This window comes from Silurus aristotelis, assembly GCF_946808225.1.
Source record: "Silurus aristotelis genome assembly, chromosome: 11".
Classification (NCBI taxonomy): Eukaryota; Metazoa; Chordata; class Actinopteri; order Siluriformes; family Siluridae; genus Silurus; species Silurus aristotelis.
This window is the reverse complement of record NC_139584.1, coordinates 16,120,295-16,139,873: the sequence shown is the minus strand read 5'-3', so window position 1 is coordinate 16,139,873 and position 19,579 is coordinate 16,120,295. Positions and strand designations below refer to the sequence as shown.

Below are 19,579 nucleotides of genomic sequence, written 5' to 3'. Positions count from 1 at the left end.
GCTTTCAGAACAGCATCAGTTTTCTTGGCATGCATTCCATAAGGCTTTGGGCACATTCCTTTGTGATTATGGGTTCGAGTTGACAAGATTTCATCTTGTGTCTCTCTCTCATTCTGCGACATGCCAGAGGTGATTTGTTGGAGTCAGACTGGATAGGACATCATACAAGCGTGTCCTCTGGTCAGCTCGCTCGAGGGCCGTATCGGGCGCACGCCACTAGGCAGAGATCTCGGGCTCTGCTGCGGAGATTATATCTCACACTCGTCTTGGGAACGCCCTGGGGATCTCCCAGGAGTAGCTGGGATCTGTTGCTGGGTATAGACTGACCTTCTTATGAGAAACATGGGAATGAATTAATGCGTGATATCGTTTATAAATGCAGGTGGACCCTTTTATTTAAGTGAATGCCGAAAAAGCTCGATTAATAAGAGATGACACGAGCGGAACGCTCTCCTCCTGCTCAAATGAACATATTAATGCATAGCCACCTGGAGTGGAAATCATCAGTACACCAGAGACATGGCATGAAATTCTCAATTTCTCTGGATATGGACATGAGGCTACACTTTGGCATGGGGAAGCAAATGACTCGCTTTTAGAATTCAAGTTCAAACATCAAAAAGCAACCGAGCAAACCTCATCCCTCCTGTTCTAAAGAAAATAAAATCGTCTGGATTAACTGCCATGTGCTTCCGTTAGTGTGAGGTGAATGCGAAAGGCCTAAAAAAGATCCTGGTGTGGATGATGGTTTTACAAGCCCATTTAAATGTCAGGGTTTGATACGGTGGTGGCATTTGCTGAGAGTACAATCTTTTAACTGTGAATCAAAGTTTGCTATGAGCCAGTCCAGTAATCCTATTCAAAGCCTTTAATAAGGATAATTAGCCATGCTGATGCCTGTAGTGTCATAATTGGTATAAGTCTAAATGACAGGCAATCCAGCTTCGCGTACGTGCTGCGTCAAAATGCTTTCTATCCAACAGTCTCGCAAGAGAAATGAAATAAATCAAGACAGATAACACAGAGGAACATCTTATGGGTGCCCCCTTCTAGTAAACGCTTTTATGTGGCAGTGTGAATGTTGCATGCCCGAGGCCTTTGATGTCTACCATTTTCGCTTGTCATTTATCATTGCATTTTACCGATTTCATTGTTAACACCGAGCTTGGCGTGCGAGAACGCATTCCTTTCTGGGAAGGAAGGTAGTCCCGCTCATAAATGTGGAGCGTTTCAGTCATATATGCAAAAACATATGGCAAGCGAGAAAGACAGAGAGATATAATAAAAGGAAATATGTGTGTACTGGGCTGTGGTTTGTTGCAAGCTTTGGCGTGAAACTGTTACAGCTGAGAAGGCTGAGAGAGAGAGAGAGAGAGAGAATTGAGGATCATCTGGAATCTATGAACTGTGGCTTATTAAAGGCTGTGACCGGCCAATCTTGTTTATGAAGAAAAGACTTGCTCACAGATCAATCCTCATAGTGCCAACGTCGCATGTTTCGGGTTTAGAGATTTCTGCTCGGTCGCATTTCGAATTTCAAGACATACTTAATAACCATGAAAATCATACATTTTCATTCGGTGGAAAACCGAATCACTCAGCGTGATAAGATTTGGGTTTCTCGCGCAGTTTTACAGACACCATTGAATGACGGATGAATTGCTTGATCTTAATATAAAAGCAAACAGACTTTGTGCACGATGGAATGAGGAACACATCGGAGGTATTCTACTTATGCTCAATCTGTAGTTGTTTGTGACTTGATGACGTTTTATCACTTTACTGTGGAGTTTCCCCACTCGATTTGACGTGATGCCTTTAATCATTCTATGTTCAAAATGAACAAATATACAGATGCAGATACGAGTTATGATGATTTTTCGATTGATATTCGACACATTTGTAAAAATTTTTTACTGCAGGAAAGTGTGTGTGTGTGTGTGTATGTGTGTGTGTATATATATATATATATATATATATATATATATATATATATATATATATATATATATATATATATATATATATATATACACACACACACACACACACACACACACACACACACACACACACACACAGTATAGTTTATACAGTATGGTACTGTAAATTGCTCTGTTTTGCTAAATGATGTACTGTAAGTTGTTGAATTATTAACAAATTACAGTATACTACCTCATACTCTTCAGCATTCTTTAAAACTCCTGGGCCATGTCCTGACATAAGATATTTTTAAGCTACAATGGAGTCATCGGGACACATCTCCCTCATAAGTTGGGGACTGCCTGTGTAGCATTTTTTCCTACAGCTGCAGACTAAAAGTGAATTCTTGTAAAAGTGCCAAAAAAAACAACTTTAAAGCTTTGTTATAAAGTATACAGTATTACAGACTACCTGTCAGACTATTTGACTACAGACTATATGATTTATAACCTTCATCTCTGTCGCAGCCCATCCTTATTATTAAATCTGTTGACCAGTCACAGTACGAGAATCACCACCACTTTAACATTGGTGGTTTGAAGTGTTTGCAGCCTGGCTGGTCAATGATAAGCCTCAGGATGAAGCTGATTTGGGACCTATTTAATCTGTTCACTTTGCTGTCTAGATAATAGGATTTTTCTTTTTAATTTCAATAAGAGATGGCATCTGTGTAAGAGGAAAGAGAGTAATCTGTACCTTGAAGTGGGATAAAGCATTTATATATTTATTTTCTTTCCTCTTCAGCCCCCTTTCTCCCCCCCTCGTTTTGGAAGTGGATAAAATCTCATTGCTCTTTCTTGGCACCGGATCAAACAAGGTTTCTTTTCCGAAATTCATTTGGGATTCCGGCTATTGGCTTTTGCAAACCACTCAGGCCAGGAGACATCTGTTTTACTGAATTCCTAATGGTTCTATGTCACCAATGTCGTAGTAGCTGCTGGGAAACTCATCCTGTACTCTAACTTTTGCCTACAAGATGCCCGGTTTTAGTAGAGTTCTCCAAAAAATTGATTACACTAAAGTTTGCGCCAGCGCTGTCTCAAGTTCCTGCAGACTGGAGCCGGTTTTCTTCTAGGATTTCTAATATTCAATCATTCCTCAGCTCTGAACAGTTTCCCAGCTTCTGCTGATGAAAGGCATCGCTAAAACATGATGCTGCCATCACCGTGCTCGACTGTAGGGATTCTCATGGTGATGAGCAGTCTTGAGCTTTGGCCAAACACAACACTTTGGGCCAAGGTGAACATTTTTTTTTTTATATATATACTAAAATTCCAACATTTTGTGCTTTTTTAAAAATGTTTTCTTTCTTTAAACAGTCCAGCTTTGTGGCATGTCCTTTTGCTTGTCCTTTGGTGGATGGATTCACAGTCACAGTTGTAAAGTTTTAATAAAGGATTTAATGGTGCTTTCTGGTTAGATTTTTACATTTATTAATCTTCTTTTCTTTTCGGCTTCTCCCGTTAGGGGTCGCCACAGCGGATCCTCCGCACGTTTGATTTGGCACGTTTTTTACGCTGGATGCCCTTCCTAACACAACCCTCCCCAATTTATCCGGGCTTGGGACCGGCACTAAGAGTGGCTGGGGATGGTTCCCTGACCGGGAATCGAACCCGGGTCGCAGCGGTGGGAGCGCTGCATCTTAACCACTAGACCACCAGGGGACAGATTTTTACATTTATTAATAATTTATTTATTTTTACAACAAAACCCTGATGAATAACTTTTCAATGCTCTTGAACTTTAATAGGCCCTTCCAAGAACGGGTGTATTTGTAGCGAGATAAAGTGACGCTTTAATTGCACACTGGTAGAGTCCATTCTACTAATTACATGGCTTCTGATGGCAAGCTGTTTGCACCAGATACATTTGAGGTGTTTTACTGTTTTGGATGTTTTTCTTATTAAATAAATGAACATGTTCTTTATTTAAATATATTAATTATCATTAAAAAAAATTATTTCATATAAAAAAAAAGTATATATATTGCACACTTGCACAGATTGTTGGTAGTCTGTGCGCTCTGCTATTTACAGTAAGACGGAGGTCTACAGACCGGTGGTCCTGTGCATTGCTAAATGTAGATAAATGATTATGGCGAGTCGTTCCATTTCCATTATATACGTAATCATTAAATTAGTATTTAAATCATATTACATGTATAATAGTATATAAAATGCATCTTATTGTTATTAGATACTGCCATATTGCCCCCCTATTTGTCATACATGAAACTGGTCCGCAGTGGAGACCGCTGATTTAGTTATTAGATTTGTAAATGACATAAAAAAAAGTGAAAATGCATTTGATTCTTTGTGCAAATGCTCGGTGAATTCCCTTATCTCTCAAATTGCACATGAGGAGCAGCTCTTTTCAGTCAAATATTCCTCAATTTTGCCGACTATTTGGTTCCATTTAAAAAGAAGGCTCTTAGCCTTTTACTGCTGAAGTACAACAGTGCCTTATTTTTCTCCTTCGTGTAATCAGTAAAAAAAAAAAAAAAACGAATTACTCTTCTCGCTCAATAATTTACTCATATTGTGTACTGATTTGTTGCCGCTGCCAAAAAAAATTGGTCTGTCACATTTTGTGCCAGTTTATCAGCTACAGCAGCTTTTCCTCGCTGTTGAAACAGCAAAGGTAATGAATGCTAATGTGACTTTCTGAGCTGCTAGTGAGGAAGAAAAATTATATTAATTTGTATTGTGAGAGACATCTGAGGCATATTTTCTGTAATTAAAGCTGGAATGCATAATTGAAATACCTGCAATTTGTCATGGTATCGGGAAATTACATGCCATGATGTGAGCCGGCTCATCGTTTGGCAGAATTTGTTGTTATAGACTTTTCCTCCCTTCTGCCACCTCTTCATATCCATTAGTTTAATGAATGCTATCCAATTTAGTCTCTGCCACGAACATGGCAGTAATGTTGTTCTTTGCACTCTGCGGAACATGCTGCGCTCTCATTAAAATAAATGGTGGTAATCAAAGTGTGTGACAATTAACGGGTCGCGTAGTTTTCTTCTCCGGTCATCTCGCATTTGGCTGGTGATATGTTCTCCGGGGGTGCCATAATGGTCTCCAAACTCTTGGCATGACAGACCCTGGGGGATAAACTCCTACCACATTAAACCGTAAACAATGCCAGTGCCGTCTCACATGAGCTGCAGGAGTTGGGAGTTAAGGCATCGCATAAATACTGGTGAAGTCAATCAAGTGCGTGTTTAGATCCTTATTGAATTAGAGAGAGACAGCGTGCTCGTGTGATGTCTAATTTAGAAAGCTTTAGACCCGCTTAGGAGCTTTAGTTGCACACAGCATGAAAAGTGTACCTTTTGAAAGAATTAGCGCAGTTACATTAATCTTATGTTATGGAAGAAGATTTTTAAAAAAAGCACGTTATGCAGACGTGAACATGAACAACCACACAGCAGGGTGATGCAATTTAATTCCCAACCCAATGTTCCCCCCCCACATCCCAGCAAGCCGTCAAGTGTTTTATTTCTCTTGCACCATTGACAGATCTCCAGTGCTAACTATTATATTTCAGAAAGCGTAATGCTACAGCTTGACCTCTGACTGTTTAAAAGCAGTGCCTCCTTCCATGAACGGTGCATTAATACATTCTCACAGAAAACCTCAACCTAGCAGCAACTGCACATTTTCCCCCCTGTCCATGGAGTGTCTATCAGGAAAGCCCCTGTGTATGTTGTTACTATAGAAACCAGTACATAATAAGCGTACAATAAATATAAACCTGTGCTTTGGTTCAGAGTTATCCAGGAGAACAAAATCCATGCTCACCAAATAGGAGGGGTTATGATATTTGCTCTGCCTGTCAATCACAGCAGTACTAGCCAGTGGCGAGCATCTATAAGCTCATGCGTATGGAGAGGGGTGGAGAATGCTCGATGACACGGCATAACCTGCATGTTTGTAGTTGGCTGGTTTTACCTGTCACAGAGATTTTAGTATATTTAAGTTTATATTTAAATGTATTATACTTATATATTTTTTGAATTTCGGTTTCAAAATATTCTAGCTTTACAACACAGCTCTATTTATTGGCAGGAGCTCCTGGATTTCTTTCCTGCCTGCATATTTTCCCCTCCCTTTTTCCGTCTGTTGTCTCAGGGCTGTTTGTCTTATCACTGTCGGCTACGGGACACAGCCAGCTCTCCTGAGTTATGTTGGACTGTGCCTCGGTGGATTGGGACAAGAACCAGCTCGGCTTCACAGAAAAGCAATTTACGGGCCTAGATTTCACCAGACTTTTTCTGGAATGAAAATTTATTTCAGCCACAAAATAGTTTAAATCCAACTAAATAAATGACGTAAATCAGCTTTGAACAAAATCTTGTAAATCAGGTTTTGTATAGTAATAGCATATGTGCATGTCTATACAGCACATTATGTGTTAAAACAATTCGATTGTATGTTAATCCATCACTGGGAAGTGCAGTACATTGGAAATGACTAAACTTTGAGGACACGTGACCGTGCGATTTTTAGCGTATACTCCCCCATTTGCTGTTATAATCACCTCCATTAGATTCTAGAGTGTGCTTATCCACATTCAGTCCAAGGCAGGTTATTCAAGATCTTCCATGTAAACCATATGCTCAAAAAGCTGGCTGTGTGCACAGGGGCATTCTCATACTGAGAAGGTTTGGGTCTCCAAGTTCAATTAAAGGGAACATTTTAGCCTACAACATCCAAAGACGTTCTATACAATTGCGTACCTTTTAACTTCGTAATACTACCTTTTAAGGGAGAACCACATATGGCTGGAAAACTTTTGTCCATATTGTGTATTTGTGTAAGTAAGACAATGCGAATGAAACACGAATGAAACACATTCACTCGCATTAGGCTGATTACAAAACATAATATGAAATATAGCGGTAAGTGATTACAAATACACCTTTCCGTTTTGCTCAGAATGTTTCGTGTTTTCGGTGGTCCACAGAAAGGTTTTCAATTTGATCAGCGTTTCAGAGAAGCTCAACTTGACAGCATTGATCGCACCCCGAGTCAAACTTTAAACAGAATGCCCTATATAAAATCAAAGTTTGTGTGTCAATAAATAATTCTTTGTACGCATAGTTTTATAGGAAGATATAAAACACGCTTACTGCAAAAATAATTTACAAAAGTGCTCTGTGTGTGTGTGTGTGTGTGTGTGTGTGTGTGTGTGTGTGTACTCCCAATGATGAGAAGCTCCTGCCCATACTATTTTATTATGACTACAAAAGCAGAGTTAGTGAGATGCATCATAATTGAACCTTTGCAATAGTAAACAGTACACTGCTAACGGAAGTGCGCTACTGGTAGTTATAACCTGGACATACTTACACAGACAGACCATTTTCTCAGGAACACCTGTGGCACACAGTCATGCAGTTACAGGTTGTCTCGTTTGAGTATTTCTGATCTCATGGGATTTCACAAACATCAGTTTTTAGAGTTTCCACAGAACGGGGCAAAAAAACTAAACTTTTTTTATTTTATTTTTTTAATGAGAGGTAAGAGGAAAAGAGACAGATCTGAGCCGGCACGAAAGCTACCGTAACTCTAATTAATCGCTCTTGAAATGTGCGCTGAGCAGGAAAAACTCCTCGCATGTCAAACTTTGAGGCGGATGAGTTGCAACAGTTGTAGACCACATCAGGACCCACTGCTATCAACCAGGAACAGCTACAGTGGGTGCACACTCACCATTACTGGACAGCTGAAGATTGGATTGCACGAGTGAGCATGTGTTTCAAATAAAGCGCTCAGTGACTGTATCTGATGGAAAACCGAAGCAGATTTACTCAGACAGTTAGTGAATGAAATCTGCAATCATTTCTCAAGTTTAACGAAGCATTCCTTTACGAATGCTCATTAGCATTTTGAATTCATTTTAGCAGTTTTTCTTCTTCTTCTTCTTTGATGTGTGTTGGATAAAGTTAATCTGTATTGACACCTAAACGCTTTAAAGTCGGATCTCCTTAGATTGATTTCGGCAAGATTCTATTTAATATAATTTAATTCAGTTTTGTTTGTATAGTGCTTTTAACAATGGACATGGTCCCAAAGCAGCTTTACACAGATAAAGAGGTTATTAAAATTGGAATGTGTAAGTTCAGGATCTATAAGTTTGTCCCTTGTAAGTTTATCCCTGTTCAATTCAATTCAATTCATTTTTATTTGTACAGCACTTTTACAATGAACATTGTCTCAAAGCAGCTTTACACAGATAATGTGGTGATTAAAATTAAATATGTTCTTTATAAGTAAGTTTGTCCCTGATGAGCGAGCCGGTGGTGACTGTGGCAAGGAAAAACTCCCCGAGATGGCATAAGGAAGAAACCTTGAGAGGAACCAGACTCAAGAGGGAACCCATCCTCATCTGGGTTGCACCGGATGTCCATTTATAGCAGATATACGATGTTGCGGGGTGCAGTGATGGTGATCAGAAGCGAAAAGTAGCCCTGAGTCAATGTAGGAGACTGTTGACATTAACTACAGTCCAATCCATCCTCAAAGCGCCCATTCTTACTCCGGAAGAGTGGTGGCTGTGGCAGAGAAGAACTCCCTAAGATGGTATGAGCAAGAAAACCTGAGAGGAACCTGACTCAAAAGGGAACTCGTCCTCGTCTGGGTGGCACCGAATGTCCGTTCATTACACTTCCGTCATGGTTGGGATGTACTGTTCAGTGACAGGCGCTTGCTGCTCATGCAAACTGCAGTAGACTGTTAATATTAATTACAGTCCAAACCCTTCCTCATAGTTCTTGATTTGCTCAGTATAGATCTTCAAGCTGTTCATGTGGAACCAATCAGAATGTCTCCTATTGAAGAGAATTTCATCCAGACGAAGGGCGTTGGGAAGAATCGGGCAGATCTGAAACAAAGGGACAGGAGCACTGGCAACTCGTACCTCAGGAGCATGTTTAACTCGAGAAACAGAGCGAGAGAGAATTAAGAATTATAAAGTATCCTTATTGTTGCTTGAACATTGCAAACAGCATTTAATATATCCCAGTTCACCAAAACACTCTACATCCATGATCCCTCCAGATCTACTCCTTTAAATAAGAATAATCTCCTAACTCAATATTAACTAAATAAATGTTTTCAGCTTAGAATTGAATTGAACTGACTCAACACAGAGTCTGTGTTTGAGTCCCGAACACTAATTAGAAGGCTGCTCTATAACCGTGGGGCTTTGTAATCAATGCGAGGTTTAATGTACACCAGTGTAGACTGAGTAAGACGGGGGTAACATGATCATATTTCCTGGTTCTGGTGAGGACTCTTCCTGCTGCGTTCTGGGCTAACAAAAGCTTTCTTATGCACTTACTACAAGATGATGTTAAGTTTCATAGGTTTTAGCTAGCTAGCAATGTATTAGCTTAACAAGACACGTGGTATAAGATCTCATTCTTCCTAGAGGACCTCACAAAGAAGCTCATTCTTCCTAGAGGACCTCATCATCAATGAATAGAAAAGGATGCTATGTTCCCAAACAAATAGATTATGAGCCAGAATTAGCATATGAATGAGTAGAGCTGAAGTCTGAAGATCATGTGACGCAGCAAACATTCATATTTTTTATATAATCGTAATTTATTTTATATAATAATAATTTTCTAATCAACTGTGCATAAATGAGAAATAAAGACTGGTTCTGAGATTTCATTTAAATTTTATTTAGCATTATTTTTTATGATGCATTTTCAGTAAAAGAGGGTGAATTCATATTTGGTTGTTTCTTTAGATTTGTCATGGGGAATGGGCCATGTTTTATCTTTTATCATTTAGATTTCTTCCTTCTTGAATACACTATATGGAGTCGGACATTTGAACCCCCCCTCGCCCATACGCCCACCTACCCCAACCCACCCATTACTGTTACCGCAAAATTTGAAGGCACATAATTGTCTATAATGTCTTTGGATGCTGTAGCATAAAAATTTCCTTTCACTTCAACTAGGAGACTCGAACCCTGTTCACAAAGCCGGCTCCACGAACAAATGGTTTACATGATTGGAGTGGAAGATCTTAATTGGCCTGCTATAGAACTCAGATCTCAACACTGAACACCTTTGGAATGAATGGTGCTGACTGCACCTCACATCAGTACCTAACATTACTAACGCCCTTGTGACTGAATGACCACACTCCAAAATCTAGTGAAACATCTACCCAGGAGTGTGGAGCTTATTATAAGTGCAAATGGGGATTGGACGTGGAATATGGAGAAAAGTCCAAACCTTCCATATAAATGATGGTAATTAATGGTCATTGAATGGAGGACACATAGCTCTGAGATTTTGTCCACACCTACATTGCTGCGAGTTAGAGCACTGGGTATTCACAGATTTCATTCTTTGTGATCAAATAAAGCCTTTAGTATTCAGTGCTTTAGTCTAGTCATACATATTTTGTATCATATTATTTGAAATTTGAGGTGATTTGAAATCATTTGAACACTGAGTGAAGTCAGTGTTTTTTCTGTTGGATATTTTGCTTCATTGATTTGGGTTTCCTGATGGTGTAATGTAGTGTTTTTTTTGTTTTGTTTTGTTTTTTTACAGCTTTTGTACTGTACATCACAATATAGATGTATGATTACAATGGATTTCTAATATAAAATTTCAAATCACCCCTGATTAACTTTTATTGTGAAACATTTTCTGTAGCCATAACCCCAGATAAAGCCATAAATTGTTTTGTGGGGGGTGTGTGAATGCATTTTATTGAACCAGGATGGCAATGATAATACAGTGCTTTTCTTTCAGGATGTCATCCCATCAAAGACATATCTTAGTGTATTGAGTAAAGCACCACACTTAGTATGCTTTATCCAAGCTGCGATGTCACTACTCTGCTTATTCATCTCCTGAGAAAGTCTTCCACTAGAACCTGAAGTTTGAATCATGCTAAAGTCCCCGTTCACGTCTCGTTCGAGGTGATGAGGCCTTCCACACTCATATCCTTTACCTTTATCACCTGACAGCTGACGACTTTATTTTTGTTTTTCTTTTCCCAAGTGTGACAGTGCACTGACGCATAGGCACACACACACACACACACACACACACACACACACACACACACACACACACACACACACACACACAGTGACCCTGTAAAGATTCACAATAGCATCGTCTTGTTTATTACTCTCGCCTCTCGTCTTTTCCTCCAGCACCTCTCTCTTTTAATAAAGACTCGTAAACAAGGATAGAATCACACTGCCAGTGTGAACACACTTTTCACCTTGAGGTCTACTGTTTCGAATATCTTTAGCTCAGACTGAAGTCAGGCTATTGAAAATGATAAGGATCCGTTAGTATGCCAAGTGTTGCTCTTTATGCGCTAATGCCATTTGATTTATTATGACTTGGGTGTTTATGATTATCTTTCATGTACCGGATGGACAAATGTATCGGGACACCTGACTTTCTCAACCATATGTGGTTCTTTCCAAAACTGTTGTTGTAACGCTGTAGGCACACGGTTGTATAGGATCAATTTAGATGCAGAAGCATGAAATATTCCCTTCCCTTGAATTAAGAGACCCAAACCTGCTCCGGGAGGACACTGCCCCTGTGCACAAAGCAAACTCCATTAAGATATGGGTGGGAGTGGAAGATCTCCTGCTATTGAGCATCCCTACTGAACATTTTTGGGATGAATGTGGACACTGACTGCACCCCAGGCCTTCTCACCTACAACAGTACCTGACTTCACTAACACCCTTGTGTCTGAATGAGCACAAATGTCCACAAGCACACTCCAAAAATCTAGTGGAACATCTTCCCAGAAGCGTGGAGGGAAATATAAGAGCAAACTGGGACTAAATGTGTAATGCGATGCACAGAAATCACATACCATAGTTAATGACCAGGTGTCCACAAACATTTGGCAATATAGTGTGGTTGTGGAGTGTGGTTGTGGAGATTTGTGCTCATTCAGTCACAAGAGTGTTAGTAATGTCAGATACTATTGTAGATCGAGAAAACCTGGGGTGCAGTCAGCATTTATTATGATCCCAATCCGTATGTTTGGGTCTGATAGTTGAAATGTAGGGAAAATTGTATGCTATTCAAAGACATCCGGTATACTTGTGTGTCCACCTCATGCTGGAGGAAAAAAACATGTATGGGTGGAAAGGACAGGACTCCCAATACTTCCAAATATATTCTATGTTTAGTGCATGTGTGCTTTTGTCTGGATTGTTGTCACTGTAGTTAAGAGATATCCCTTTCCTCCTCTGTCCACTCGTTAGGGGTGTCCTTGTTGTCATGGAGACTGCTATAATGTCTCTTTATTAGATATCTAAGCCTCAGGTTATGACTATCTAATGCCATTACCACAAAGTGCTTTTTTAGAATGGCCCATAATATTTTTCTAATAAGACACAAGTTTCCTCATTGTACTTATATAATCATCACTGTTATCGTCATTAATATGTCCATACTATTACACTGATATATGGGGTGTGTGTGTGTGGGTGGGTGTGGAGCTCGTTTCATTTATACAGTTTCTTTTAGACCAGCTTGGCCTCGCAGATCTATGACAAGCTCTCTGAGGAGAACGAGGACTGCTTGTCCTGCTCTCTTCTTTCCGCTGTGATTAGATGCGCTCATATGGAAGCCGCTGATTGTCGCTAACGTCAGAAGCACGAAACCGCAAACGGAACATTAGGATGCTGAATCATTTGTAAGATCATGCTAGAAGGTTGCTGTCAGATTGGTTTGCTTGGACAGAATGACCTCCCTGGCGCCAGCGGACCTGCGCTTTCGCGGAGGTAAAGTGCCCTTTTCGAAGCTGCAGAAACTGAATTAGCCTCTCACAATGGCGTTTATGCATTAGATTGAAAATGTGCGTTTCGTGGCTTAATGACGAAACAATGGTTTTTCACTGGACTTTAACCACAGTTATATAAAAGAGGACCAACTGCGAGTTACTCGGTGTATTTTTTTTTCTTTTTCTTTTTTTTTTTTTTGCTCTCCCGTTCAGCACATTTAAAATATAATTTGAGACGGAAATGGAAAATAATGAGCGGTGCGGTTGAACGTTGGAGCGCCGAGTGGTCTGCCCTTTCGCAAAGCACGAGCCCTAAATTCAATTGTCCTCCTTGAAATAGGACTATCCAGATCAGTGAACTGAAGCTTATAACATGAGCTTTACTTTAAGGGAAGCAGATCATGCTCTTTCTAATTCTTGTAATGTGCAATTTACTGCCGTTTTTTTTTATCAGAGGCAAGCAGGGTTTCAGCCTTACGGTTTCTGCCCAAAGTATTGGAACAGTAAGGGCATTGCTTTTGTTATTGCTCGGCACTAAAGTTTAAAAATTCAAAAGATGATGAATGAGAATTTTAGGCTTTAATTTCATTACATTTACTCCTGGATGCGTTAAACGACTTAGAAAATGGGACCTTTGGATTGAGCCTTCAAGAAATATAAGCAATCGATCAACAATATTGAAACATGAATCTGACCAGTGTACAGTGGATTCACAAAGTATTCACAGCGCTTCACTTTTTCCACATTTTATGTTACAGCATTATTCTAAAATACATAAAATGTATTATTTTCCTAAAAATTTTACAAACAATACCCCATAATAACGTTAAAGAAGTGTTTGAAATCTTTGAAAATTTATAAAAAAAAAAAAAACCCACACGTACGTGTGTAATTGTCACCAATTAAAGCCTCAAGTCTTTTTGAGTATGATGCTAAAGCTTGGTACACTTATTTTTGGAATATGAACTGTCGCCTCAAGGATGATCAGTGGAAACCGGATGCTCAAGTTTGAGTGTCATGGCAAAGGCTGTGAATACTTATGTACATGTGATTTTTTTAGTTTTTTTATTTGTAATAAATTTGCAAAGATTTTAAACAAGCTTCTTACCCGTTGTCATTATTGTTTGTAGAATTTTGAGAAAATAATGAATTTAATCCTTTTTGGAATGAAGCTGTAATGTATCAAAACGTGGAAAAAGTGAAGCGTGTGAATACATCACTCATTTGCAATAAGGACTAATATTCCTTATTGACATTTAGAAAAAGAAAATAGAGTGAGCCACAATAGTTCTGGAACCAAGATCAAGCTCACCCAAAGTGATTGAGGGAAAAGTCAGGATCTGCTCATGACCCGAAACATATGAGCTCATCAGTCAAGCAGAGTGAAGGCAGTTTCATGGCTTGGGCATAGAACAGCATCACTAATCTTTATTGATGATGTAACTCATGATGGCAGAAGCAGAAGTATCCTGAAACATACAGAGAAATGCATCAGATCTAATCATCACGCAGCAAAACAGAGGCACACTGCACACAACCAGCAAAGCAGGGGGAAAAAAACGTGGACAGTTTTTGACTGGTCAAATCAATGCAATACCAGATCTTAACACAGCTGAGCAAGACTTTCACCTCCTGAAGAAAAGACAAGAAGATATTAATGTTTTCATCATATACCCAATAAACTTCAGAGTATAACAAATGAGAAAAGACTCAACCTTGCTGATCCAAGTGAATATTTTCAGCATTATTGACATGCCAAACATGTCATGTCAAAAGAATGCTTTGGTTCAAACCACATTGAAAAAGACCTGGCCTAATTTGACCCAAACAGTTTGTGCTTTAATGGAAATAATGATATTCAATGTTTTTTTGCTAACACATCTCATTTAAAGTGTATGAAGGGAATCCCTTTTTAGATTCACTATGATCTCTGCTGCTTTTTCTCTGCTGACGCTCCTCACTTAAAGACCCTGCGTTGCACATTTAGGCTCAGATGCTCATGTTTGCTGCATGTGGAAGATTTTCAGCTTTTAATCAGAGCGGATATCAGTTACAGTTTTCGTTTTCTACCCAAGCATTTTAGAGGAACAGATATTAAATCTGTGAAGAAGAAAGGTCTGCTCACTGGCTTCTTCTAATCAGCAGAGTGTTCGCTGGTTACCATCACTCACTTTGTTGGTGTGAGACTTTAACTTGCACTCGTTTTGTGTTTTTGTGTTCAGCTGAAATAAACGTAAACATTGTGAGCCCTTTAAGACGTGCACTCTCATTTGACCCTGTGCTTTTCCGTATGCTTTCTTGCAGATGTGTGGAAATCATTGCCAAAGAGGGAAGAAGTCTCAAGGAGCTGTACTTGGTTTCCTGCAAGATCACAGACTATGGTAAGATGACAGATTGTTGTCTAATCCGCCATCATTAAATGCCCCATTAAATGCACATATGCCACTTGACTTAACCCACACTTGCTCTTTTACTTTCTTAAACTAATTTTCTTTTGTCCTGCTAAATACTGTTTCACATGGCAAGAAATGGTGCACGTGTGTGTGTGTGTTTGTGTGTGTGTGTGTGTGTGTGTGTGTGTGTGTGTGTGTGTGTGTGTGTGTGTGTGTGTGTTTGTCTGTCCATCTCTCATAGAGAAAGCCAAGATTTTGGGTTCATTTTCTAATTGCTTATTGCTCTAGTTAACATGCTGCTAATTAGCTTCAGTGGTGCAAAGTTTATCTTACTTAAACTGGTTATATAGCAAAATATTTCTTTTTTAATGGGGAAAAGATAATTTTGAAATATGCCAGGGGAATGCAGTAGATGCAGAAAAATGATTCCTGCAGCACCAGGATTCGCAGTGGAATGAATTGAAGCTCTTGTGCTTTCTCATTGGTGTCGTGTTGATTGTGCGATGATGTTGGATTGGATTAAACATGTACAGTCGCATACTGGGAGGCATCAGTAAACAGAAAGTGTTTTAATCTGGAGTAAACAGTGATCTCTGTTTTATATGATCATTTGCATGCTGCTTTTATTATTATTATTTATTTTTTTGCAGTAATTAACCAATTTCTTTCTGTTATACTTTCGTTGCTACTAGCCATTGTTCCAGATAACAAAACACACATTTACTTTTTCACCTGAAAGCAGGTTTAGCCATTTTAACTTCAGGTTTAATAAAGTGGTACTGAGTTGCACTTTGTATTGTATTTTACTGAGCTGTACTGAGTATTGCTGAATTCAACTGAGTAGTACAGAGTTGACCTGAGCAAGAATTTGTGCTGAGTAGTACTGAATTTTACTGAGCTGTACTTAGTACTCATAGGTACTGATTAGTACTGATTAACACTGTGTTATACTGAGTTGTACAGACTTGTAATAAATTGTATTGTCTACTACAGGGTTGTACTGACTAGTACAGTGTTGTACTGATGAGTATTGACTTTCCTGAATAGCACTAAGTTTTACTGACTAGTACTGAGTTGTACTGAATAGAACTGAGTTGTACTGATGAGTACTGACTAGTACAGAGTTATACTAGTGACTATTGAGTTATACTGTCTAGTACTGACTTGTACTGATGAGTAATGACTTACTGAGTTGTACTGATACGTACTGACTAGTATTGATTTGTAATGCCTAGTACTGACTTATTCTGATGAGTACTGACTAGTACTGCACTGACGTGTACTCACTAGGATTGAGTTGTATTGACTAGTACTGAGTTATACAGATGAGTACTGACTAGAATTGAGTTGTACTGATGAGTACTGACTAGTATGGATTTGTACTGAGTTATACTGATGAGTACTCGCTAGTATTGAATTGTACTGACTAGTACTAAGTTATCATGATGTGTACTGACTAGTACTGAGTTGTACTGATGAGTACTGACTAGTATTGAGTTGTACTGATATGTACTGATTAGTTTTGATTTGTATTGACTAGTACTGAGTTATACTAATGAGTACTGGCTAGTATTGCTTTGTATTGACTCGTACTGAGTTATCTTGATGGGTACTGACTACTGCATTGCACTGGCTGGTACAGTGTTGTACTGAAGTGTACTCCCTACAGATGTACTATGTATAGATGTTTTCATTTTGACTGGATTATCTCGTTATTATTGCATCAGGAAATGTGCTGAGGAGGGCAGAGGTGTGTGTCTGTCCTGGATTAATGGAAAAAAGCATTTAGGCACATAAATGCAGAAGCTCTCCTCGCTGTTCCTCTTGTCAGTGCCCTGTGGCCAGGCACTGCCCATTAAAGCTGAGGTAACATAGGAAAACAAAAACACATCCACTGAATGTATTTGGTAAGAGTTAGCAAGTCAATAAATATGTAGACTTAAATATATAGTCATCTGCTGATTTACTGCACATTTTATTTTTACTTTGGCTTCAGTACTTTTACATCCCTTACTGTACAGTGGAATGAGTGCATTTGTAGACTTTGGGTACATGCCGGAGGGGTTAGTGATTAATGGCCACATCCCCCCTACTGCTGTATTTACCCTACTGCCTGGTCTGTATGCACAAACCAGTGGCAAGCTCCATGAAAAGGACTATTAAGAAGCTGTACGTGTTTACATACAGCTGTGTAATTTGTAAGCACAACCTACACAAACATTTTGTGAGCACAGTAATAGTAGTAATGGACTTTGTGTAATCAACTTGTGCTAATAAGAAAAATTACGTACTTGTAATGAGATTCACACGAATCTGAAAATATATGGAGTATGTAGCGCTTCTCAAATCTAAAAAAAACCTCATAATTTTTCTTTGAGGCAGCAATTCTTATTTTACTTTAGTTTAATTACAGTACAGCACTGTTGAATTCTTTAAAGTATTGTTGGGTTTAACTATAAGATTGTTTGTAAGCACAGCTCTGAGAATAGATGGCTCACTTTCAATCTAAGGCTTATATTAATTAATTGATCATTTCTATAATAAGATCCATTTACTTTCCTAATAATAAACTGAATTTTTTATTTATTTATTTTATAATATATATTTTTTTTTTTAGTTTTCTTAACACAACAAAAAAGCATAATTATGTGTACTTGTTCTTCACTGTTCCTTAGCAACAAGATACATTTTTCTGTTTTATTAAATTCAAGAGAAAGTGAGGGGATGTTTAAACAGATGCAGTTGCATTTTTGACTCGACTTTGTATTTAACTACTGCGTGAGGCTGAACATCATCTCATGGTAGTAAATGCTAATAGAATAACATGCACACATTCACTTCAGCTGCAGTAAGTACTTTACCATGGTCAAGTTCTCTGTGGATTGAGAGACTGGCAGGGATGAATGGGATGTCAATCCACCTCATACTCATTCACACCTCTCTTCAATTTATCGTAACCAACTCGCCTCGCTGCATGTATTTCCGAGGTGAAGTGAACCAGAAAACCCAGAGAAAATTCACACAAACACAGGGAGAACATGAGAAACTTTACACAGACAGTAATCTGATCTCACGACTGAATTGGGGACCTTGAAGCTGTGAATCGTATATTTATGTGCATGCCTTTTTTTTTTATGGTTCCTGAAGGGTTCTTTGTATATTTTGGAATGTGTAGCATGGGACACTATGTGAAAAGGAAACACTGTTCCAGTGGGACAAACAAAGGACACTTGACCATCAAATCTGCATGACTTGCTGAACATCTCAATAGAGATTTAGTCCTCTCCTTTCTGTGATAATAAACATCACTCTTTCCTCAGAGGGAAGACTTGTGGGGATTTGTTCATTTAGCCATAAGAGCATTAGTAAAGTCAGGCACTAATGTTGATGAGGAGCTTTAGAGTGCAGTCAGTGTTCCAGTTCAGACCTCAGGTGTTCAGTGGGGTTGAGGTCAAGACACTTGAGTTCTTGCCAAATAGAGCTTTCTTTCTGCACAGCGCAATTCTCATGCTGGAAGAGGTTTGGGCTTCTTAGTACCAGTGAATGGAGACTGTACCAATAACTTGAGGCAACAGTTCAGCAAAGAACTATAATGTGTAGATCTTCGCAAAACATTTGGTATATACAGGTTACGGGGTACGTCCTCAAACAATCCAGGATACAAGGCTATAAATGGCTGAAATTCCTCGTACCTCCCTTGAGTAACCTCGGATACCTGACCTAATGTATTTTCAGCCCACTTAGGGTAATTATATATAAGCACCACGCTAATGTGTAGACTCGCTCCAGGGCCTTTTAGCCATTTGTTTTATCTCAGCAGAACTAATCCTGACTGTAATCGCTTGAGTCCACCATCGACCCCTGCATCCCGAGACTGCCATAAGCCCACAGTTCCGCATCTTGATGAATGGCCACAAGATCAAAACAGTACACTAACGACTTCCTGAAATGTATATTAAATACCTCAGTTTAGCCTTTCGACCACTTATATAAGGTTAAACCAGGATACCTGCTATAGGCTTTTACCCAGAACCGTTCCTATTGGGCTTAAACTTTTGTTAAACACTACAACTCGTTTGAAGGTTTAGTAAATATGTCGGTTTCTCTAACCGAGTTTCATGTTCTCTTTTTCTCCTTTAACTATACTGACTATCCTCATATTGCTTTATAACAAGTTATTTGCCTCTGATTAGTCTGGAAAAGTGTAAGATTTACATCAAATTTTTGTACATTTGAATTTTTTGAACAGCTTGCTATAGATTGAACATGAGACATACTAACTTTATTGAAATGCTTCAAAGAAATAGAATTAACATGCATGCTGCCCATCCCCTTACAACTTGGGCTGGATTTAGAGTTTATACCAATGTAACGCATCATCCTCTGCAGGACTTTGAC

The 19,579-nt window shown here is 39.0% G+C and overlaps 1 protein-coding gene across 2 annotated transcripts in view; it reads left to right on the top strand.

Annotated features, from left to right (window-relative positions):
- fbxl17 (F-box and leucine-rich repeat protein 17) overlaps positions 1-19,579 on the top strand; it is a 241,997-nt gene that overhangs the window by 157,800 nt on the left and 64,618 nt on the right. For both annotated transcript variants that reach the window (XM_083554499.1, XM_083554500.1), the window contains one exon: positions 15,093-15,169. In XM_083554499.1, coding sequence (XP_083410625.1) covers positions 15,093-15,169 — 77 coding nt within the window. The remainder of the gene's footprint in view (positions 1-15,092; positions 15,170-19,579) is intronic.